General features: G+C 36.3%; 1 protein-coding gene across 3 annotated transcripts in view; it reads right to left on the reverse strand.

Moving 5' to 3' along the window:
- itpr1a (inositol 1,4,5-trisphosphate receptor, type 1a) overlaps positions 1–25649 on the reverse strand; it is a 47680-nt gene that overhangs the window by 18214 nt on the left and 3817 nt on the right. For all 3 annotated transcript variants that reach the window (XM_016467109.1, XM_016467110.1, XM_016467108.1), the window contains exons 4-36: positions 23123–23238; positions 21989–22075; positions 21687–21845; positions 21442–21540; positions 20948–21031; positions 20246–20392; positions 20052–20147; positions 19539–19693; positions 19356–19455; positions 19107–19267; positions 18097–18238; positions 17847–18005; positions 17551–17723; positions 16373–16492; positions 15419–15613; positions 15092–15343; positions 14858–14999; positions 14517–14664; positions 11557–11747; positions 11357–11483; positions 11222–11276; positions 10974–11139; positions 9900–10067; positions 9659–9736; positions 9424–9561; positions 9215–9340; positions 7020–7220; positions 6791–6906; positions 6311–6446; positions 6057–6182; positions 5854–5982; positions 5645–5765; positions 5242–5426 (exon numbers count right to left, since the gene is read on the reverse strand). In XM_016467109.1, coding sequence (XP_016322595.1) covers positions 5242–5426; positions 5645–5765; positions 5854–5982; positions 6057–6182; positions 6311–6446; positions 6791–6906; positions 7020–7220; positions 9215–9340; positions 9424–9561; positions 9659–9736; positions 9900–10067; positions 10974–11139; positions 11222–11276; positions 11357–11483; positions 11557–11747; positions 14517–14664; positions 14858–14999; positions 15092–15343; positions 15419–15613; positions 16373–16492; positions 17551–17723; positions 17847–18005; positions 18097–18238; positions 19107–19267; positions 19356–19455; positions 19539–19693; positions 20052–20147; positions 20246–20392; positions 20948–21031; positions 21442–21540; positions 21687–21845; positions 21989–22075; positions 23123–23238 — 4598 coding nt within the window. The remainder of the gene's footprint in view (positions 1–5241; positions 5427–5644; positions 5766–5853; positions 5983–6056; positions 6183–6310; positions 6447–6790; positions 6907–7019; positions 7221–9214; positions 9341–9423; positions 9562–9658; positions 9737–9899; positions 10068–10973; positions 11140–11221; positions 11277–11356; positions 11484–11556; positions 11748–14516; positions 14665–14857; positions 15000–15091; positions 15344–15418; positions 15614–16372; positions 16493–17550; positions 17724–17846; positions 18006–18096; positions 18239–19106; positions 19268–19355; positions 19456–19538; positions 19694–20051; positions 20148–20245; positions 20393–20947; positions 21032–21441; positions 21541–21686; positions 21846–21988; positions 22076–23122; positions 23239–25649) is intronic.

Genomic DNA, 25649 nt, shown 5'->3' on the forward strand with positions numbered 1-25649 from the left:
CCCTTTTTTTTTACCTTCCTCTATTTATTTATTCACTTTTTTCCTTTTTCTCTCCCCTCTCTGTACATAATGCAGGTATATATTCAAATTCAATGTGGGGACATTAATTCACAAATCAGGGTAACTTGATATCTAGGAAAGGAGCAATTGAGCCATATAGTTGTTTAAATTCGGAAGTCTTATGTTTGAATATGGCTGACTGTTCTTTATTAATGTAATCTCTTAGTAATTGTTGCCATTGTGTACAAGAGATTTAGTTTTTGTTATTCCAATTGATTAAAATTGTTTTCTTGGCGATAACTAGAGACAGAAGTATTGGGGTGACGTACTTTTTATTTTTATGTTTATTTGTGAATGATCACCTAGTAGACATAGTGAAGGAGTTGTCGGGATTTCGCAGTTAAAATAAACAGATAGTTTAGTAGTAACATCTTTCCAAAACAGAATAATTGATGGACAGGACCAAAGTTTATCAGAATCTGCTATACCCATTTTAAACAATTTGTATAGTGATAAATGTATTCTATATATGATTTTATATTGAATTAGTTGAATTTTCGAAATTTGAAATTTCCACTCATACTGAATGAGCCGATACAAATTTGTCTCCAAAAAGTATTGTCTGGGATTGTGTTTAGGTCCTTTTCCCATTGCTTAACCAGAATTAAGTACATTGTATCTGTAGATATTAAAAAAGTGTATAGTTTAGTCGGCAATTTTCTTGAGCTACCGATCTTGATTATTTTTTCAGTGAAAGTTGATGGTTTGCAAAAGCTGTTGCCAATTTTAGTTTTGATGGATTTTTTAATTTGTAAGTAGAAAAAAAACTGTTCTTTACCTAAATTATATTTCTGCATCAGTTCTGGAAAGTTGGCGAGTTTGTTGTCTATCACTAGGTGATGTAAATGTGTGATTCCTGTGTTTTTCCATTTTTTATTGGAAACAGGTGCTTTATTAACAGTAAAATCCGGATTATGCCATATGGGAGAAAGGAGATGTGGCGTTGAATGATTTTCTGTTCTTTTATTTACATTCCACCAAGCAATTCAAGTAGTACAAATTACCGTATTGTTGTATAAATCTTGTTGTTTAATTGTGTCGGAAATAAAATTCAGGTCGGATAATGAAATGTTTTTGCATTCTAACTTTTGCATTCGAGTTGTAACCATGCGTTGTGCAAATGACTGCTATTCAACCATTTGCAAAAGTTTTGTAATTGTGCTGCTAGATAGTACAAATTAAAATTTGGTGCCCCTAAACATGCCATATCCTTGCTTTTCTGTATAGTGTTGATAATTATTCTAGGATTCTTATTATTCCAATAAAATTTATTTATCTTACTATTTAGCAACTGAAACCATTTTTAGTGGGTTGTGTAGGACTCATTGTGAACAAGTAATTAACTCTGGGTAGTATGGACATTTTTACTGTAGCAATTCGTCTTATGAGAGATAGTGGGTGATTCATCCAGCGATTTAAACCATCTTCGATTGTTTTAAAAAGTGGGAGAAAATTTTGATTAAATAATTCTGACAGATGTGGAGATATACTGTATGTATTCCCAAATAAGTAATATTGCCCACCTTAAACTGATTATTCATTAATCTTGTCGTCTGAAAAGCTTTGTTAATTGGTAAAATCATAGATTTGGACCAGTTTATAGTGTAATCTGATACTTTCGAGAATTCATTAATAAGGTTGATAACTTCTATTAAAGATTTTTCTGGATTTTGTAAGTATAATAAGACATCATGTGCATATAATAATATTTTATGGGTGTTCTTATTTATTGTAATACCAGTTATGTTATTTTTTTCCCCTTATTGCGACTGCCAATGGTTCTATGAATATTGCAAATAATAGTGGGGAAAGAGGACATCCTTGTCTGGTCCCACGTTGTAACTGAAATGATGATCACGGAAGCTTTTGGGGTGCTATAAAGTGTTTTAATCCATTTTGTTTCTCCAAATCCAAATGTTTGTAATGTTGTAAAGAGAAAGTGACAATTTACCTTATCAAATGCTTTTTCTGCGTCCAATGAAACAACAATTGTAGTATTTTGTTATTTACAGATATTCATGATGTTAAAATAGGCGGCGTGTTATTTGATGAGTGACGTTCTTTAATAAAACTATTTTAACTAAATAGAATGATATTTGAGATGACTGTTTTGAGACGTGTTGCCAGGGCTTTGCTAAGTATTTTTATGTCTGTATTAATAAGGGATAACGGTCTATAACTTGTACATAATGACGGATTTTTATTTGTTTTAAGTAAAACAGAAATGAAAGTAGTAGTCATATAACTGGATTTCTGCTATCATATCTAAAAACAATGGTGAAATTGTAGACCAAAAATGTTTATAAAATTCAGGTGGGTAGCCATCTATACCTGGAGCTTTATTGTTTGATAAGGAGAATAGAGCTTTCTTAAAATCATCGTTTGTTAGCGGCTTTTCTAATTCTTCTTTCTGAGATTGATTTAATTTAGGTAGGTTCAAATTATTTAAAAACTGATGAATATCTGTAATATTATTTTCGTTATTATTGCTAAACAAGCTTTTATAAAATATTCGAAAAGTTTCATTTATTTCTTGTGATGTATGTATCTTGTTAGAAGTCTTGATGACCGATATTAATGTTCTTTCTTTATTTCTTTTAAGGAGGTTAGCTAAATATGACGGTAAAATACCATTTGATAAAATACATCAACTTCGCACTGTGGATCGCCGGATCGGCTTTCACCGTGGACGAAGCGGAGTCCAGCCCGGGGTCATCACATGTGGTTGCCGCAAGCCCGCCGGCCGCGCCGTTCTCAAGCCCGCCCGCCTCTGCTCACTCAAGACCGCCGTGTGAAAATACTTTGTTTGGCCTTCCAAAAGAGGACATGACTAGAAATCAGTCGTTAAGTTGTATTTACAACAATGTTCCAGAGCAGTTCAACCCAAATATTCCGATGTGTCCAGCGCATTTTATGGAGGACTGTTTTTTTAATGTTTTTGTCTCTTCGCTCCGGCCGGGACACGCCATTAGGGATGGGCGGATCGATACTTTCGATACTGATGTTGTATCGAATGGATCGATCCTCACATAAAAATATCGATTCTAAAGTGCATTTTTTAACCACTAATTTTATTTATCAAGAAATTCGGTCAATAAAATATGCTTCTAAGTGGAAAAATAGACTATACTAGCGAACAATTGTGTTGGATAGAACTATTTAAGCCTTGGTGAGCATGAGACTTATTTAAAAAATATTACAAAATATTACCCCAAACTTTTGTGTACATGTAATATTTATTTTAAATAGGCTAGTTTGTGCAAGTAAATTTATTTAAACTGGTTGTTAAAAATTCAAATGGATTGTGTTATGTTCTGTAATTGCTGTTAATAAATCTGTCAGAAAAAAAAATGCTAAAGTTTCACCTTTAGGAGTACAACAGCCTGGCAGCCTTTTACAAAAATTAACCATGGTTTTATTACAGTAACCACAGTATTTGTAGTGAAACTGCAGTAACCACAAATTTACCGTGGTAATAATAATAATAATACATTTTAGTACTTATGTAACACCATGTTTATTTTTCATGAGGTACCCTCAAAGGTGCACCTTTGTAACTTATCTACCCTTAAAGCATGCATACATGTATGGTATATGCTCCCTTTTAGGGATATAGTTGTACCTTTGAGGTTACTGCCCCAGTAAAGAGCTAAAATACAATTATAGTATATTTTATTTCTGACAGTGTCAAAAAGGCCTATGAAATGTTAAAAGACATGGCTTTAAAATATAATATTAAGTGAGTATAATTACTGATTATATTATTTTAATAATTTAAAAGATCAGTTTAGTTTTGACGTATCGGTATCGATATCGATATCGATGATACTGGGCTTGAAAATATCGGTATCGGATCGAAAATAAAATAAGAGGTATCACCCATCACTACAAGCCATCACAGTATGGTAAGGGGCATAACATTTCCGTCACACGCTTGAGGTATTCGGCCAATCACAACGCACTAGATAGCTGCACACCTCGCTTTTCAGACCAATAAGCTTTGTATAAATCGACGCATTTCAGAAAGGCGGGGCATAGAGGAGAAACAATAATGTACAGTATGTGGAAAATAATGTGTTTTTTAACCTTAAACCGCATAAACACATTTCATTACACCAAATACACAAAATAATGTTCTTTTTAGCAACATCATATGACCCCTTTAAGTCGAAGGCGTTGTTTTTGAAATTCTATATTTTTGTGTAAAATATTGTCAAGTTGATTTTTTATTTGATTTATCTCTGTTATTGTCTGTTCCTCTGGTTGTTGAGAGTTGATATGGTGTAATTTTTTCAACTTTTCTTCAAGTTCCTTTTCTATTTTTTTTCTTTCCCTATGTTTATATTTGGAATAAGATATTATCTTTCCTCTCATTACTACCTTTGCTGTCTCCGCATATATATCATGAGTATTATTTAATTCAATAAAAGATCCCCATTCTTTTTTTAAATAATCTTCAAATTCTTGTTCTTGGAGCAATGATAAATTCATACGCCATCTGTGTGTGAGAGTAACTGGTGCATGGTCTGAGATGATAATGGGTTCAATTGTAGAGTGTGATATAAGTGAGTTAATGGAGTTACTTGTTTAAAAAAATCGATGCGTGAATATGTTTTATGGACAGGAGAAAAATATGTATATTCTTTTATTGTGGGATTATTCTGTCTCCAGTTATCGCCAAGTCCATGATCTGTCATATATTGTTTTATGATTTCTGTAGAATGCTGAGTTTTTGATGAATCTTGGTTGTTAGATTTGTCCAGTACTGGTAATGATTACTGCAGTAATGACAGTACAATCACAGTAATGATTACTGCAGATTGTGATATGTTTGATATTATAGAGAAGAATTTGTGGAAAAAATTACCGTCATCTTTATTTGGTCCGTAAATGTTAGCAATTATTATATCTTTATTATTGATAGTAATATTAATAATGACATACCGTCCTTCTGTATCAGCTACTGTTTTATTAATGACAATTGGTATGTTTTTTCTTATAAGAATAGCTACTCCCCTTTTCTTTGAGTTATAAGATGAAAAAAATATCTGGGAAAATTGTGCAGTTTGGAGATTCTTGTGTTCTGATTCTAACAGATGAGTTTAGAATTTGGCTAATATGATGCTGTTCCTGTGGGCAGCTCATTAGGGTTTGAAAACAGAGCCAATATCACTCACTCACCTGAAGTCTTTCAATAATGTTGCGGTAGTCTCGGGAAGTGGTCATAACAGAATCTCTTCGGATGGCGTTACGGACGGACTGTCTCCAGCTCAGGGCTGTTTTCTGCACTATGTTGTTGGACTTCATGAACAGATTATTCACCTGACAGTCCAGATCCACAGGAATGGCTATGGCTCTGCCTTTGGCTGCACAATAATAAAGGCACACACATTCAGGGTTATGCATTTACGCATGGAAAACAAGCAAGGAGCTTCAATACATACATATTTTATATTGAAATCCTTAAGATTATATCCTTAATCCTTATCACTAATTTTGAGATTATAATGCTATACAATACAATTATACAACTGAAGCTAATATTATGAATGTTAAAAACAGCTGGTGGAAATTATGCTCTTACCCACGTCACTCAGCACTTTGATGCAAGCTTCCACATTGCCCTTCTGACTTGGGAGCAGCCAATTGCAGTGATACACACGGAAAACTCCCTGCAGCAGCTGCACAAACACTGGCTGCCGGGTCTGAGACAGAGAGAGAGATATGTTACATCTACTGATGGTCTGAATGATGCTGAGGTGTACTGGGCTGCTGGAAGACACTGTGTGTTACCTGCAAACTTGTGCTCTGGTCTGAGAACGGTGAGCTGAAGAAGGTGGTGACGATGCTCATGATGGTCTCAGTAACGTAGCGCTCCAGGACTGTGTCAGCGTGCTTACGGTCACTCGTGTTATTGCATACCTACAGGAACCACACTGAATGTCTGAACATCAAGACCATATTGTGAGTATATCTGTGAGTTTGTTTTGTCTTACTCTGCAGATGTCCACCAGGAAATCATCAAAAAGTTTCCACATGTGATTGCTGGTGTAGATCTCCTTCATCTCAACCTCTGTATCTACATAGCAGTGATTCAGGAAGTTCACATAGGCCATCTTCACCTACATATGAAGTATTATATTCACATAAAGAAAATCTACATACAATGACATTTTAACAAAAATTAAATCTAAAAGTATTTTACACATTCATCAGACACTTTTGGGCTTTATTCCCTTGGTGCACACACCTCTGGTATGCAGTCCTCGTGAGTGACCACACGTACAATATCATCGAGGGGGAGCAGGGAGTTGCATTTGATCTCAGTGTAGACGTTCTTCCCTTCAGTGCACACAGCCAGCAATTCCACTAAGTGAATATGATACCTGCAAGAGTCAGTGAAACCAAATCTAATTCCTATAATGGCAAACATTTAACAGGAAAAAGCTCAAAGAACATACACTTTGTATGATTTTGTAAAACATAAATGACAAATGCTACTTCCACCTCAGTGTAATATAACATATAATGATACATATAAGAAAAAATATAATGTAGTTATATATATTGAATAATATAATTTTACTACATAAAATGCTTATTATTTATATTATGTTATTTTACGGTTTATTATATACTATTTGTATTTTTGTAATATTTGCATTTTTAAAATAGCGTTTACATGTAAAAGTATTAATAGAGTGGAGGCAGGGCCAATAAACCTCTATACCTGAGTGCACTGCTCTCATCAAGTCGTTCCCTCTCAAGGCGCATCATTTGAACCAATGACTGAAAAGATGCCCGGTCATTATAGAACACCAGCACATCCTCACCCGCTGTCACCAACTAAATACACATAAATAATATCAACAGAAACAGGAACAGAAGAAAATAGGGCAGAAAAGTAGCAATCGGGGGCTTGTAGTTAAATACACTAATTGTCTGTCTAGCCTACAGACCTCAGCCATGACAATGTCTTGGCATTTCTTGATGAACTTGTTCTCAGCCTTGACGATGGTCTGGAGGAACTTGAGGTAGTGGACACTGCGTCCATGCGTCTCGATGCAGTGCACAAAGTGCTGCACTACCCGCTCGTTAATCTCGCTACACAACTGGAAATTATTCATGAAAATATGCTGCATGGTCACCGCCTCTAGAATCTAAAAACAGAAAGCCAGGGACAGAGGATTTAACAATCAAGAGTTGAAATGCACAGATAAAAATGTGTGTTTATGTATTTTAGTTTTTTTAGTTTATTTCATTTATTTATACAGGGACAATGCACAACAAAAGTGTTGTGCCAGAGTTAGCTATAAAGCTTGGCATTTCTTATATAAATAACGAAAAAATAACGACTTTGTTCAACAATTCTTCTCCTCCTCATCCAGTCTGCTGTGGCTTGCCTCCATTATGGAGAGTATCACGACGCATGTGCGCACTTCCGCTTCATATAAACAATGCATGCACATGCTGACGCATGTCCGTGTTGACATAAGTAGCAGCGCAATGCGCATGCGTTGTTTACATGAATCGGAAGTGCGCGCATACGTCGTGATACTCTCCAAAATGGAGGCAAGCCACAGCAGACTGGATGAGGAGGAGAAAAATTGTTGAACAAAGTCGTTATTTTTGTTTTCTTTGCGCACAAAAAATATTCTTGTAGCTTTGTAAAATTACAGTTGAACTACTGATGTCACATGGACTATTTTACTGATGTCCTTACTACGTTTCTGGACCTTGATCGTGGTAGTACCCTTGCTGTCTATGGGAGGGTCAAAGAGCTCTCGGAATGCATCAAAAATATCTTAATTTGTGTTCCGAAGATGAACGAAGGTCTTACGGGTTTGGAATGACTTGAGGGTGAGTAATTAATGACAGAATTAAAATTTTTGGGTAAACTATCCCTTTAATGTATTAGTAGAAAAATTAAACCTTGATAATTTAGATAAAAGAACATTATGATTAACGGTATCAAAAGCCTTTTTAAAATCAAGGAAGACAGCACCAACAACACCTCCCCTATCAAGACTGGGTTTAAGTTGTTCAATGAAATATCAGTTTGCTGTCTCCGTAGAGTGATGTACCCTAAATCCAAACTGCATAGGATGTAATGGAAAATGACCAAGATTTAAATGCTCTACTAACTGATAGCAAACGACCTTTTCAATTACTTTAGAAACAACTGTTAGAATATTGATAGGTCTATAGTTAGTTACATTAGCAGGATCACTAGTCTTAAATATAGGTGGGTACTATTACTGCTGACTTCCAGGCACTTGGAAAATGACATTGCTTTATTGACAAATTAACCAGATGATTTATAGGTGTACTAAGAACATTTGCATACTTTTTAACAAATACAGAATCACAATCAAAAACATCTTTGGCCCTAGAACTCTTAAACTGGCTTAACATTTTTATTATATAGGACTCAAGATACTTCGGAAATATTAAAAACAGTAAGATCAGGATTTGGTAATATAATATCCTTGCTTTTCACACTAAATCCTTGTGTTAAATCTTGAACTGAATCTATAAAAAATTATTAAATACACTAGCAATTTGATGCTTATCTTGAATTAAACTTCCATGAACTTGTAATTCAATACCTTTATCGTTTTTATTATTTTTCTTTCGTACTCTATTGATATTCTCCCATACTTCTCTACTATTCCCCTTTGCATCATTTATAAGGTCAATAAAAAATTTTGCTTTCGCTTTTCTCAATTCCTTTACAACATTATTACGTAAGTGCTGAAATGTCCTATCATGAGCTAACCCTGATTTAAGCGCAATTTTTAAAGCATGGTCCCTCTGTCTCATTAACTTCCATAATTGTTTATTTAGCCAAGGCAAATTCTGCTTCTTTCTAGAAAAAGTGACATTTTTAATCTTATTAATTGTTACCATTAAACACTAAGAGGCAGCTTCTAAATTATCTGTAGACAGAATCTCATTACAATCTAGATTTTTAAATTCCTAAAAATATGTTGCTAAATATTAAATCAATTTGAACATACTACTTGATGCAGGAGGTCTATATATGCCCACTACAGTAAATGTCATATATGGAGATAAAACAACTGTTACAGCAATATATTCTATATCCACTAAAGTATTGAATTCAACAGAACTGCTGTATTGATGCTCTCACCCCAGGGTTGAGGAACAGGTTAATGTGTTTGTGTAGAAGTGCCTGGTTCTGTTGATTTCCAGCACAAAAGTTCTGAAGGAACTGATGAGCTAAAGTCATAATCTCTTGCATCTGAACATCCTCCCCCTAAAATGTAACAAACACACATGTAGATACATAAATCAGTGATGAACATTAACCTTTTCAGTTACGTAAAGGCTCACACACACCTTCTCATAAGGGATCTGCAACAGTTCCAGGACCACACTGTGAGCTCCCATGTTCCTGAGGAGCCGCTGCTGCTGTTTCTTATTCTTCTTGCCAGAGATGCCCTCCAAAACACACAATTTGCTCAACCTCAGAAGGATCTACACACATATAACAACAAACAAAAGATATACTTCACAGAACATCCTACTTGCTTGTCAAAACCTACAAACTCCATAAAACATAAACACACTCCACCTCCTTCACGACTCTGTAGTTTGAGCTGCTGGTACTCTCCACTTTGGGTTTGTCTGATCTGCTTGAGTTGATGACACCCTGTTAGAGCAGAAAAATACATCATAATAATATAACATATAATATCCAATCATAATATAATTCACTAGATTTCTGAAAAGAGCGATTATGTTGCTTCTTAGTGTTTCAGAGTTTTTTTTGTAAAGTTAATTATGGACAAATAATAACAAGAGCGCATCCGGACCTTGTGGTGCGCTTCATTGGCAACCTCTCCAGCGTCCAGCCCTGAGTCTGACCCCTGTCTCTTATAGACCCACAGCTCTGATTTCTCTACTATAGACCTCAGCTGGTCCAAATCTGACTTGATCTGCTTGTAATTTTCCACATCCTGACTGGTCACCAGGAGCTGAACCTAAAATAAATAAAATGCCATATGTGAACATGACACTATACAAGAACAAAAATATAAAAAGAACCAATATATGATATGAAATATATGGTAAAGAATTCATAAATACATGTGTATATGAACACAAGTATTAAACTCATCAATTATTACTCAATATCGCATCATCCAAGTGGATGCTGCACACTGGTGGTGGGTGAGGAGAGACCTCCGATATGATTGTAAAATGCAGTAGTACATAGTAAAGCACTATATAAATGCCTCATTCATTCATTAAAAAGTTTGTTCACAAAAGCTTTTTTTTATTTTGTCATCAATAAGACAATTAATTAAAATTACTACAAATATGTAAATGTTTTTTCAATTAATACAATTATTACAATTTTAAAATAATAAACCACAATAACTCAAACACAATCTAAATTAGATTAATAATATAATTAAATTTTAAATAAAATGCTATTTTAATTGAATAAAATTACATGCCATTTTAGCCAGAGTAAAATTGACTAAAATTGACATGACAAGACAATTTGGTCCAACTTTATATTATTTATATTATTTGGCCTTGTGTTCATGTTGTATTACAAAAGACTTTTGCTGCTATTGAGGTGGGACACGAGTAAGATTAGGGACAAGTTTGGTGGTATGGGTAGGTTTAAGGGTCAACAGTGTAATTATAAATGTAATTACAGATGTAATTACATGCAGGTATTTTTAAAATATAAGTACAATGTAAAAACATGTATGTACACAATAAATGCATTGCATCAAATTATTAATTTAAATGTAAGTACATAGTAGTTAAGGGCACCTAATATAAAATGGGACCGACAATTTTTTTTTGTCAAAAGAAAAAACTTCTACAAAACAAAAAATACAGTGTAAAACTGAATATGTTTGAATGAATACCTGCTTAAAGGCCTGTAAGACCTCCTGCCGCTGGCTGAAGTGTCGGAAGAGAAGGTGAAGGGCTCGTGACACCAGTGGAGGATAGTCATGCATGGTCAGGTGCAGTAAGACCCTCAGAAACGTCCGACCACCGTGATCATCAAGATCCAGTGGGGTGTTTTCTTCACTAGATACACAAACACACACAGATTCACACACATACGGCACACAAACATAAGACAAATCATCAAAGAGCACAACCTTCTTACCTTCCTCCAAAAATCCCCTCCGCTTGCTCTTCAATGTGTTCAAAGTCCAGCGCTCCTAACAAAGACAGTGGTTATTCAGACAACATTTACCCATACCAGCTGATACTGACACAAACACACACTTGCTCATTTCACCTTGAACACTGGCAGGAGAGTCCTGGTTTACAGACGGCTCTGTTTGCGAGTTGCTCTCATCAAACTCTGTTTTAAAGATACAGAGCAGGCAGGAGATCCTGTAGTCCAACCGGACATTTAGAATGAACTACATAAAAATGAGACAGTCAGTCAAAATTTTTTTAACTAATCCAATTACAGACTAGGGTGTGTTTTAACACCTGTAGGATCTCAATGATCTTGAGTTTGGTGTCCATCACTAGTATGTCTTGTTTCTGAGGTTCACTCTTGGCTTTGACTTCATCTCTGTCGGGAGGGTTGTGGCTGGTAGCTGGCAGGAATCCCCCACCCCTCAACACCACCTGTGTCATCAGCTCTCCCACCCCATGGATGGACCGCATCACATTACTTTCTATAGAGATGGTCAGAAAAAGACTTGAGGGCACTTTCACATAAGCAATTTTTCAGCAAAACAGTTTGATGTATTTACGTGAAGTGAAAGCTATTTGATTAACTTTATAATCTAGACTGTAAAAAGAGGTAACCTGCAATTGTTACCTTAAGAGTTATTCCTAATCCTTTATTATTATTAGGGCTGGGTTTTGACACAAATATCACGATTCGATTTGATTCTGATTCACAAGCTTGCGTTTCGAGTTGATTTCCGATTCGATTCGATATCTAATATTTTGGATATATTTCAGGTACAGTACATGCCAAATTTTCTCAAGGAAAAAAACAAGTAATGCTGTAAAATACACATGAGAGTCAGTTGGTACTACATTACTATAATATTGAAGGTTAAAATTAACTGATTTGTATACAAACGCTTATATTACATTTAATTAAAGGGATAGTTGACCCAAAATGAAAATTCTGTAATTAATTACCTTCATGTCGTTTCAAACCCGTAAGATCTTCGTTCAAGGAGAAGTCCTTGCTATGTTTCTGGGCTTGGGAACATTTCAGTTGTATTACTGTCTATGGACAGTCAGAGAGCTCTCAGATTTCATCAAAAATATCTTAATTTGTGTTCCGAAGATGAACGAAGGTCTTACGGGTTTGGAACAACATGAGGGTGAGTAATTAATGACAGAATTTTCATTTTTGGGTCAACTATCCTTTTAAGTTTCTATAATAATAAAATTACAATTACATTATTATATTTATACTCCAATTAGTTTTTTGAAATATAAACATTTAAATGGTTGCTGTCATAAAAACTTTATTCAAACATAAATTAAACATCGAAGAACAGTAAAAAATTACAATAAATGTTATATGGTGCATATATTTAGCAAGATGCTCCTCTCTAGAGTTAATCTTTCAAGCTGACTAACGAGTTTATGGTCACTGAATATGTTTTTGTCTGAGGTAAATGTGACGTTACGTGTCATTGTTTACAAGCTGTTATATTCACGTCTTTGCACGGTTGAAACACTGATTGAGCGATTACATGAAACAGGATACAGATTTCAGTAAGTTGTACACTTTCTTTCAGATACCTTCGGATGTTTATTCATGTTTATTTCATACTGAAACTGGTATTGAAGCGGAGGAGACGATCAGTTCACGTGCGCTTCGTGCTGCCACTTCTCTTGAACTGACAGCACTACAGCGATCTGTCACTACACATTAAACAGCACCAAAACAGCATTTATTATTTGAATACTTTAATAAAATGGACAGAATTTGAAATCTGAGACTTTGTTTCATTTCAATAGTAACAAAGCACAAAGCTTATTGTGATTTATTGGATGGAAGGTGCACTACAATGTTCCATTCATTAACTGAAAAACAGGCTTGACTAATCGATTCTTGGCATTTAAGAATGATATTGTTTCGTAAGAATGAGAATCGATTAAAATCGAGAAATTTTGAACCCAGCCCTATATTATTACTAGGGCTGTCAGTCGATTCAAATTTTTTAATCTAATTAATTACAGGATGCTGCGATTAATTAATCGAATTAATCGCAAGCTAAATTTGGCTGTGAAAATACCCCCAAAAGATAATTTAAACCTATTATTGTTTTAAATGATTAGGCTACAATGGCCTGACATAAAGTATGGAACATAAAAGAAGATAATTCGAGAAAGATCTCAGTATTTTTTGTTCGTGCAATGAAAGTCACTAGTGACCAAAACAGCTTAGTTACCAACAGTATTCAAAATACCTTCTTTTATGTTGTGCAAAAGAAAGTAAGTCATTCAGGTTTGAAACAAACATGAGGGTGAGTAAATGATGACAGAATTTATTTATTTATTTTTGGTTAACTATACCTTTAATGTTTTTTTTTTAAATAAATTAAATGATACACTAAAGAACAAACTAAAACTACCAGCAGATGGCGGTAAATGTCTTTATGAGTCGATTCGTTCAAACGGCTGATTCATTCAGGAATTCAGTAAATGGCTCTCTCTATGAATGGGCTACTGAATCATTGGTTCACCCGATTCGTTCAAAACGTGGATTCATTCAGAAACTAAACACCGCTGTGTTGATCGGAGATGCACAACAGTTCTGCTGTGGCTTTATAGTAGGGCTGCACCGTACAAAGAACGGGCCCCAGTTCTGCTGTGGCTTTATAGGTAATATTTTCGTTGGCAAAACTGAACAAAACGCACAATATTGTGTTTACATTTTGAACAATATTAACTTCTTATTTACTGAACTGTTTTATAAAATCACATTTGTACTCGTGTTCTTCGTGACAAAAACAGCACTCGTGTGATATTGCTTATCATAAATCATAAATATGAGACAAAAACTCATACAGGGGCATTTTTTTGCCCCAATATCTTGAATTTTTAGGGCATAACTGCATTTATGGAGTTGTTGTCCTGCATCATATTTGTCAACAGTCAACTGTATGAAATGTAAGATGACATACAGGTCTGGGGTCGGGGCCAGCCTGTTAACTGCGTTAAAATATTTTAATCATGTTATTTTTCATAACTAATTCATTAAGTTAACGTGTTAAACGGACAGCCCTAATTATTACATTTTTATAAATACATATTTCCTTTTTTTTTAATAATATTTTAACATTTCTGAAGAAAAAAACAATATTTAAATAACATGTTTGACTTGAATAAATCAATTAAGATGTTGTTACCACCTGAAGGACATTTTTGGGTTAACATTTTCTTTAGAGTCCATAGCTAGTGGTGTTTCTGACCTTTGCCATGGTCTCCAGGCAGCTTGATGGGGAAGGGAGTGCTGATATGGACACAGTCCAGGATGGCCAGCAGGATTTTGGTCAACCTTAGCAGGTCACTGAAGTTATAGAAACCAAAATAGATAAGGTTCCTCGCCAGGTTCACAACCTATAGAACAGACAGTGGAAAATTGAAAAGAGTGTTGAAAAATTGTTTTAAAAAGCAAAGCTTACATTACATTGTTAATTGTGCAAGACAAATATTGGTGGTTTCTTTTTAATATAGTGCGATCTATAATGAGCCTAATGTGCACATAATAGTGAATTAGATGCAAGGATGTAACTTTCATGAGGTGACACACCTCAAAAGTGAGCTTGTTTTTCTCCTTGTCTGAAAACGGGAAACTCTGGCACACAACATCTCGCAGGTAATTCTCCACAAACTCCATCGTCTGAGAGAAGCGCTCCTTCACCTCATCACGTGATGTCCCATCGTTATCATAACTGGTCAGAAACAGAAAAATGACTGGCTAATGAGCAGACCACTCACTAAAAGGGCTTTTCACTGTTTGCTGTTTCTAAAGTGAACCACTTACTCATCAATGGCAATTTGTGAAGGGATTTCAGACCACAGCCGAGCATATTTGACAGGGGTAACCTGCTCCTGAGGGTCACGGTCTACATGCATGTGCAGCATCATGCGGCAGAATGAGGCTCTGAGGTCAAAGGGTAAGTCTTCGTCTGACATGCAGCGCAGGATCAGATCCACATCCAGTTGCGCTGATATCTTGTTAATGGCCAGGTATTGCCGATCCAGACACATCCGTGCAAACAAGTTCAGTTGATACCTGACAGATAGATGCTATTATTACATTTCTGCATCATTTTCCTCACACTGCATGTAAGTGTAGGTGTGTGCATACCTGTAATAATTGATAACGTCCTGGTCCTCTGTGTGTCCATCTTTGGCGTCCTGTGCAAGCTCTCTGATGCTCTTACTCTTCATCTCTCCTCTACTGTCCTTCCAGAACAACCATACCTCCTCCTCATCCTCCTCTTCCTCCTCCGCACTCTCGCCGAGCACTGTTCCTGCCACCTCAAACCGTGATAAAACAAGCCTGACACACAAACACACACACATTCACTCAATAATACACTCCCAGATGTCCAGACATGGGCTTACTATTTTTAACTCTTCATGCATTTCATCACACTTTCTGGCTTGAATCAGTGGTGATAGGATGTTTTCATTTTCCCTCAATCATGTAACTGCCTGTTCGATATTGTGCTTGCTGAATTATATTAATTATATATAATACACACACATATATATATATATATATTTTTTTTTTAAACTGTTCTGCTACACTACCTTTCAAAAGTTTGCAGTCAGTAAGATTTTTCAATGTTTGTATTTTTTTTATATAATTTTATTCTATATATATTTTAAAATGTTATTATTTTTATTTTATTTTTAATTTCTATTTAAATTGTAATGAATTTTAAAACGTAATTTATTCCTGTGATGGAAAAGCTGAGTTCTCAGCAGTCATTGCTCCAGTTGTCAGTGTCACATGATCCTACAAATATCATTCTAATATTCCGATTTGCTCCTCAAAAAACATTTCGTATTATTAATAAATATTGAAAACAGTTGTGTTGCTGGTGAAAACGGTGATACTTTTTTTCAGGATTCTTTGAGGGATAGAAAGTTTAAAAGAACAGCATTTATTTAAAATTGTAGTAATGTCTTCACTGTCACTATTTAATCAATTAAATGCCTCCTTGTTAAATAAAATTTTTTTTTAAATCACACTCCAAATGGTAGTGTACTGTATATTGTTCTAAATATGTACATAGCATAATAGTCAGTGTACTTGGTTTCAATGAGGATGTCTGCATTAGCTGGGTCCAGCACAGCATTACAGATGAGTTCTTGTGTGACAGGGATGGATTTATTCATAGACACACACAAATCTGACAAGTAGTCCAGAAATCTAGAGAAACATGGACAAAGAAAACTCAATCATTCAGGATAAGACACAAAACTATTACAAATTTAGTCAAATCATTCAATTATCGAAAAACAAATTACTACTGTTCTAAATTCTATATATACTAAAATATTTTACTGCAGTTTAATCTCATTAGCATCTCTGTACTAGTTTGTATTTAAGATGAATCACTTTTATTCTAACATTTCTCTTTTGTTTGTTGCTTTAGATCAGTGGTCGCCAACCCGTCGATCGCGATCGACTGGTAGATCTTTATCACTGTCCCAGTAGATCCCGAAAAAAAAAAACAGTAAAATAAGTACAAAAATGCATTACATTTATGGGGTTATATTAATGTATCACTGAAGGGAACTGTCTTGAGAAAAGTTTCGATGGCAATGGCATTTTCTTCTCCGTATAAAGCGCAACTCTGCTTTGTTTACAGCGGTAACCAAGGAAACGCTATAGTGCGGTTCATAAGCAGTGTTGCCAAGTCCGCGGTTTTCCCGCAGAACTGGGCTACTTTAACACTGTTGCCGCTGGTTGTTGTTCATGTCCGCGGGTTGAAGCGTCCCCAATAACGTGATATTTAGTCCCTGGAATGTGAATTTTACTGGAAGGTCCCCGCCGAAAAACGTGTATTTTACCCCCTGAATGCGATTTTTACTGGGGAAACCCCCTCGAAATGCGATTGGACTAGTTTTATTGCGAACACCTGGCAACCCTGTTCATAGGCGCCACCTGCTGTCAGAGAGTGCGTCTCATTCAGACCTGCAATCCAATTTGCTAGTTAAAAAAAGAAAAGAAAATCTGAATTCTGAATCAGCTATGATCGGCGCATCACTAATTAAAATACTAAGTAAAAGGCCTCAAATTTGAAGTACAATCTGGGATGTCTTTTTCTATCAATTCTTCAATAGGTAGATCTTGTCTTTCATAAAGGCCGAGGTCAGGGATCTTGGGCCTAAAAAGGTTGGTGACCACTGCTTTAGATAAAAGGGTCTGCTAAATGAATAAATGTAAATGACCAAGAACATTTATGCAGATATATTTTCGCACACCTGGGCTCTCTGTTCTTGCGGACCAGGCTGACGAAGGTGTCTATCTCAGCTGCAGTGATGTGTTTCTCTAGAAGCTTCCTGTTGTTGTGCAGTAGGGCTGTAATAGTGTCTTCAGCAAGCACATCATATCCTATCTGCTTTTGCATGAAGCGGAACTGCTTTGCTATGTACTCCTAGAGACAAAAAGTCAGAGAATGAGAGAATATTGCACATAGTGCATGTAGTATAAGGGGTTGTGACTATTTTGTAGCATTACAAATGGTTTGCATTGCATTTATTTTAGTAGTTTAGTTTACCTGATTTTTGCGATAGTCCTGTTGTGAGTGACGTAGGACTCTGTAGCAGAGCCGACAGATGTGACGAAAGGGTGCGTGACGTTGGTCTGCGAGCTCTTCCAGACGCAACATAGGGCCGTCCCCACTATCAGTGAATGGGGCCTGCAGCAGCTTGAATATCTGGTCAATCGCAGCACAAGATAAATTAAAATGTAATTTAAATGTTAGTGAGATGTTTTAAAACAAACCTAAGATGTGATATAGTAAGTGCCTGTTTGAGTATGTTCTGCTCTCTCATGAGTTTCTGCCGCTCTCTGTTAGGTTTGTTGACTGTGATCTCCAGCACATCCTGAGCACTGCTGGGAATGTCCACCACAAAATACACCAGATCCTCCAGCAGCTTTGTCACTGACCTTGTGTAAGAGAGTGATGGTGAGATGCATGTTTTTGTAAGTTTGAGAAGATTTAAACAATTAGCATAAAGATGGATTGGTTAAAAACATATTAAAAGGTAGAAATGAAAGGAAATCAAAGAATAACGGAAATAAATCACAGGTGAACCAATGATGGATGAATAGATGGGTGGAAGGACGAAAGAAAAGTGGACAACTAGACAGATGAATGAACAGACAAATGATGGAAGGAAGGTCAGATGGACAGGTAGATGGGTGGATTTATAGATGGACAGATGAGTGAATGAAAGGACAAAGCAAGGAAGGAGGAAAGGAGAAAAAAATAAAAAATGAGAGATGGATGTGTAGGAAGGAAGGACAGATGAATGGATAGATGGATCAAAAGATTGATGGATGGATGGATAAATTAATGGATAGACGGATGATGAATTAAGGAAAAGAACAGATGTGAAGATGGATGGATGGAAAGTGGTCAAATGGACGGATGAATGAAAAGATGAATAAATAGTTTAAAAGAAAGAATGAAAGGATGACAGATGGATGGATGAATAAATTGATGACTGGATGGTTGAAGCAAAATAGACAAATGGACAGAGATGAATAGATGGATGGATGGAAAGAATAAAAATAGATGGATAGATGATGTATGGATGGAAAGATAATGGATGGATTAATAAAAAAACTAGATGAATAAATGAAGAAATGATAGAAGGGCAGACAGACAGATGGGTCATAATGGGTGACTGGATGGCTGAAGGAAAGACACAAGAGCCAGACAAACAAATGGATGGCTGGATGGATGAATGGAAGGACAGACAGATGGATGGATGGATGTACACATGGATGAATAGATGGATGTAACCTCTACCTCCTCTCATTCTGGGTGACAGTGCCCTTCTCCAGTTTGGCTGCAATGGAGGCTAAGACTTTACTAGCATCATTAGCAAAATCCAAATCGCGAACCTCAGCTGGAGAAACTGGCACTATAGCAAAAGCCTCTTTATCTTCCTTCAGAGGAGACGTTCCTATCTGAGACACAAATATAGAGTGGAGGAGACACACTTCAGAGGATCCATAAACCAAAGCTACAGTCATACACAGACAGAAACTCACTCACTCTGAGCATGACCGGTTTCTCTTCCTCTTTATCTATTGGCTGGTTGGTACTGTGAACCCATGTATTGGTGCAGAGATGCCTGAGCCTCACATATGAGTTTCTGACAAGCACAATCCAAAATACAGCATGGTTAATATATATGTACTTAATCAGAAGTCACAAGAAGTCACAATCTCACTGTACCTTGGCACAAGCGAGTCTCCTCCTCTCAGGGTAGTGGGGTCAAGCTCAAAGATCGACGATATGTCATTGCCATCAGGAACGGACACCAGCGTGTACATAACCTTGTCCTGAGGGTTGCGTACACGTGCTCGCATCACTTCCTGCTCTGAATCCAGCTGCGAGAGAAACAACTGATCAGTGGCTCACTCAAGATGACAATCTACTTTGGCTAAACTAATGTGTTGAAACGAAAGCAACAAGGTAAAAAGACCCTCCAATGGCTCAGAATAAGCTCAGATAAAAGCACAGACATACAGCCACACACGCTCTCAAACACACACTCACAGAGGAACAGGTCTCCAGGCATTCGTCTTCATAATTTGGATTTACCTGATCACAATAATTTGAGAACAATTAGATGAAATCACGTTCTCTGCTCTTGCTAACATCAAGCTCTCTAAATAGACACCCTCTGATGTATTTGCATGTGCGTTTGTGTGTGAACTCTTATTCTAGGTAACATATCAATCTAACCTCTGCAGCGAGGTAATGGCCGGTGGCCAGATGCTTGAACCTAAAGAGACTGTTCCAGTAGCCGGCTCCGCCTCTGCAGGGATCATGCTGAACCACCTGAAAAGCATCCAAACATCTGTTTAGGTTCCCAAGCCGATAAAATCACACTCACAAAAACATCTGTTCAACTTCACAAAGTTAAGTCCTAAACTTACCTCAACCTCCCAGAGTGCTTTGCTACTAGTGGCGGAGGTTGCAGACTGGCGCCCGGTGGTACGCAAAAAGACATACTGCTTTTTTCTGTGTTCGTCGCATGTCAGAAACTTCTCCTGCTCTGCATGGAACAGCCTCACCACATCACCCTGATGAAACATATTTCATTAAAAGGCCATAAATATTAAAGGTGCTGTATGTAGGATTGACACCAAGTGGTTGAACTAGGTATTGCAGTCCAAATTCAAAATATTGGAGAGGGTTTTTTTGCACCCGGGCCCCTCCTCCTCAGACTTGACACACAGGCAGGTTGCCAGATTGACGACACCAACAGGAATGAGCGCACTTGACCATGAATGAAATGAAATACACTATGTTTTCCGCCAACTGGCAACCCGGGGTGCCGAAATACAATTGGGTAAACTGGCAGTGGGCGGGTTTCACAAACCAAAACAGAGACTGACATTCCGGCCCGGAGCTCACATTTTCAAAGGAGAATAACTGACTGTAGCACTGTTTTTCAGATAAACAAGTATGTTAACTTAGCATGTTTCTTAAGTATCTGCAAACATGTTATGGTATTTTTATGCTTTAGTAGAGTCAAAAACTTACATACAGCACCTTTAATTCTAGTCAAATATGGGCCTTGAAAAAGTAAATGTGAATGTCACTGTTTGTGCAGTGTGCATGTGTACAAAACATACTCCTTTCAAGACAACCTCCTGGTTGTCGCCCCATTTCATGAAAAGAACAATTTTCCAACTGGTGGTGCAGTTCACTGAATTCACCTGAGAGAGAAAAATATAATGGAATAGAGCAGTGGTTCTCAACCTCAACCTATGGAGCCTAAGACGAGCATTAAAATAAACTAAAACAAATAAATTCAAGAAATTTCTTTTTTTAAATCACCACTTCAATATCTTTTTTTCAGTATGCAGTATGTATACTGTGCAAAAGTAATAAAAGCTACAACTTAAAAAAAAACTTAGCCCAGACTGCCAAGATTTAAGGCATTTTTGTGCTAAATTGAATTTGAAATGCAAAATATTCATTTTATTTTTAGATAACTGGATCACTGACTAAATTAAACATGCAATGGATTGATGTGATGCTGTCAAGATATGCAGTACAAACTGTACAGTATGCAATACACTAGTATCTTTGTTAACATAGCCATGTGTGTATATGTGTATTTTACTTCATTGCATCCTGGATTATCAACAAGCTGATGGCTACTGGCATGAAGCGGCTGTCCAGCATTGACAGGGTTTAACACAACCTTATCTCCAATGACCACCTGAAAAACACATTAACACACACAGAACATTACAAGTGTAACTCTAATTGGTGTTTATGTAAGTGCAAGAAGCAGGACTGCCCAATGAATCAAATTAATAATCAAGATTACAGTGGCTGTTTTGCAGAGGTTGACGATATACTCACATTGTCTCCAATAGAGCGGAGCTTATAGAAGGGTTGGATGTAGAACCATGAGCCTTCATTCCCTGCAGCGTCCAGGGTTACACGCATGGCGTTCTTCTCAAGAAGAGCCGGTAAACGCTTATTTACCGTCAGATACTTATTACTCTTCAAATGGAGAAGCTGCAAATGTGCGTGAACAATTACACAATTTATTTGACGGGTAAATAGTCTGAATTTCTACATATTAAATGTTCTGTATTACACAGGCAATTTAAATATTATCTAAAGTAATACTTGTGCTCATGTGTTTGTGAAGGATTTACCTGGATGACATTGCCATACTGAATGACTGTTCCTAAAAGCTTTTTGTTCTCCGATTCATTTTGTTTCTTTTCTAAATCAGCAGCATGCTAAAAAAAATATAATGTGAGAAATAAAAGAATCAGAGAAAAATTAAAAAATGTGTGATCTTGCAGGCCTGGCACAAACCTGTATTTCCCACATGAACACCAGAAACCCACGTAAGCATGTGCAGTGACTACAGCTCTTCAGAACATCTGAGGAAGCTTCAGAGAAGTTGATAAATATACTGAACTTGCTGAACCGTCCTCCAAAAAAGAGGCTGTTGAGTAGTAAACAAACTTTGCTCTCTAGAATGATGTCTTGTAACATTGTTCAGATGGCCCACAGAGCATTCTTCACAATCTGTTTCATTTACAAGCACATCTTTTTTTAATTGTCAGCAACTTTTCTTCATTCTGTGTTTATATAAGTTCATAAGCAGAGTGAACCAACTGCAGGCTGAAGCCATGAAGTCTAGGAGGTTGACTAATTTAGACAAGCAATCACATAAATAACTTACATCAACTTGATAATTATCCAGCTGAATTAAGCATGATTTGTTTTTATAAGCATGGTAGGCAACTAATATAATAAATGTGTATTGATTTAAATGAGGATATTGAAGAAATTTGTAAAGGAATATTTTACATTCTTGGATTAACTTGTTTTTGATGCAACCATAATCTACTAAATACAAATTAATCCGATAAATTTTCTTTGTACATAAATACCGCAAACCATGTAAGATGAAGTTTCCAGTGATCTAAGGTAATTTTTTTATTACTCAAGAGTAAATAAGTTTTAGAGCTCAAAGTTTGGTAGGTTAGCAGGCCCTGTTAGCCTCTGCTGGTGGATGGATGATGATGAATCTTTCTCTATTGACAGCCATTCACAAATAGCAGTATATTGTCATGAAATAAAACACATAAATCTAAATTATTTCATGTTTAACATTTCCTGTTCTTGGAAATTAATTTTTATTAATCATTTGAGGTGTGGATACTAATTCTAGGCCAGCATTACGGGCAGTGTCATTCTGAAGTAGCGAGTGGAATTCCCTATATTAATATAAACAAACAGCTCCCGCTTAGGGAAAGACTAAGCTTCGCACTCACATGGAGTTTGTTGAGCAGAACAGTCTCTGTGGTGCTGGTTCCTCCAGGTTTGGCAGCTTTCCAGAACTGTTTCTGTGCAGAGTATCTGTTCATGGGACACAGTCTGAACAGACAGTCTACAGAGAGAGAGAGAAAGAGAAAGAGGGAACATACATTTCATCCCAGCACAGACAAATAGAACACCTCACATACTGTACACACATTCACTGTATTTCAGACACACTCTGCTGATGAGGACGACAAGGTGATCATAAATGGTAAGGAAGGAAATCAGTATGAAAATCAATATGTAAACTCTGTGTCTGTGTGGTTTGAGTGTACATGTGTATAACTGTTAGAAAAGGACTAGCCTATCAGATGCAAAAAAACGTCTAAAATTTTTAACAGAGCTTAATTAAAAAATAAGCGTAAATTCAGGAGGATGTAACATGACTGAAAACACACACTGACAGTATTTTCAAAAGTGATAAGAAAAGAGCTACAGGCATAAAAGTGAAAATGCACTTCTTCTTTCCAGGAGAACTCCAGTCTTACCAAATAAGGAGAGAGGGGGAGTCAAAGATAGACAGACTGACAGAGAGAGAGAAAGAGAGAGAGAATCTGGTCACTGTTGGGCTGATAAAACACCAAAAATCTCTGGGGTCATTGGAGGAATGTAGAACACACTCTCACATAAAAACAACAGTGTTTAGGAGTGTCCGATTACAAAAAAAGGCAATATTTTTTCACATTTTTCCTGAGTTAAAAGTTGCTGCTACAACGCTCACAATGTTAATACAATGGTGTTATGGGTGGTTGTCAGGGTGTTGCTTACTGGTACTGGTTAAGTTAAAAGATTCCTCACAGCAAGCCACTATGATATAGCTCAGGTCCCTCCTTCAATGCCAGTCTATGTTGCTCATTTATCATCTGCCAGAAGCTCATCTTAAATTTGAAATTAATGCTTACCCAAACAAAATAAATATATTCATGAAATAATAACAATAGAAAACGAACCATCACATGCTTCCATTTTGCTTTGGTGTGTGTTTATATTTGAAGGAAATAGTACGCATTCCTCTCTACTGGGGCCCACTGACCAAGAGACAATTATCTCTCTTTCTCTCCCTCCCTTCATCACAGACTCAAGCACATTGTGCAGGGTTTATTTATCAGGAGGGTTGAGTTATTGAGATAAATGCATTCGATAGAGAAATAGATCAATGTTAAAGGTATAGTTCCTAATGTTATTCAAAACAGAAAAACAGAAAATAATTTATTATTAAATAAATTACATTTTAAAATATATAAAAAAGTTTACATTTAAGTTTAAATATTTTAAAGTTTAAATAATTTAAATTGTAATAACATTTCACAGTATTACTGGGTTTTTTTTCAGTTTTAATCAAATAAATGCAGCCTAATGAGCATATTAAGACTTCCTTCAAAAATCATACCGACCCCAAATTGCACTTGAATATTCGAGTGTATTTCATGATGTGAGGTTTGTATATGCACAACACAGTATAAAATTTAAGAGAAAAAAATGATTGACCTTATTTTTCCTGTAAGAGCAGGTGTGGCAAAACAGCTTGTCGCTTGATATTGCAAACTGGAGTGTCTTACCATATTATTTTAATGTATTATCTTAATTATGAACACACTGGTTTGTGGTGCAAACAGTTTTACCGTTTACTGCACTTTGTTATTCTTCTCGTTATTTCTCTACAGCTAATGAACCGGAAGTCTCGCCCATTCACTGAAAACGGCTTGCTTCTGCATTGAAAAATAAGGTGGATAGCTTCAGAGGGCTTGGAATAAAGTGTAAAATCTACTACTTTGATCATTTTAGTTTAGTGTTGTATGGAAAAAAGCAGCGTGAACTTCCTTCAAAACAAAGGTCCCATAGAAGAAAGAAAATCATGTATGTTTTGAGCAACTTGAGGATGCGTAATTTATGACAGGATTTTCATTATGGGACAAACTATTCCTTTAATATTCAGTAGCTAACTAGTGACGAAAACCAGCACACACCGATGTATAAATGTACTCACTCACACACCTACTCCTGATGTAGCTACTCAGTGTCACCAGCAGATGCATTTTAGAGTTTAGAGGGCCTCAACCACACACAATCTTGAGAACAGCCTTTGAAGTACAATCATTTTTCAAGTCCTTTAACTAAGTAGATCTGCACGTTCTGTGTTGGTAACAATTTCCACAGCAAAGTAAACGTCCATAGAAATGAGATCAGACTGTTTGACACTGATTTATGCGTTCAAAGATTTGTTTGACAATAATACAATACAAGCTTTGGACTACAATGGTTTATTAATACCAAAGAATGAAAGATGACTTGCTAAATTAAGTGGATTTCATGGAAATGATAAACTTTTCTCTAGGGTACGTGTGACCTTTGACTTCAAAGCCCAGTTTAAGTAACTAAACTTCCTGTCTTAACTGAAAATAAACCAGCGTAACATCCACACAAACACACACACACACACACACACACACACACACACACACACACACACTCCTCACCCCT

This window comes from Sinocyclocheilus anshuiensis, unplaced genomic scaffold, assembly GCF_001515605.1.
Source record: "Sinocyclocheilus anshuiensis isolate Anshui unplaced genomic scaffold, SAMN03320099.WGS_v1.1 scaffold44, whole genome shotgun sequence".
In the NCBI taxonomy this organism is placed as follows: Eukaryota; Metazoa; Chordata; class Actinopteri; order Cypriniformes; family Cyprinidae; genus Sinocyclocheilus; species Sinocyclocheilus anshuiensis.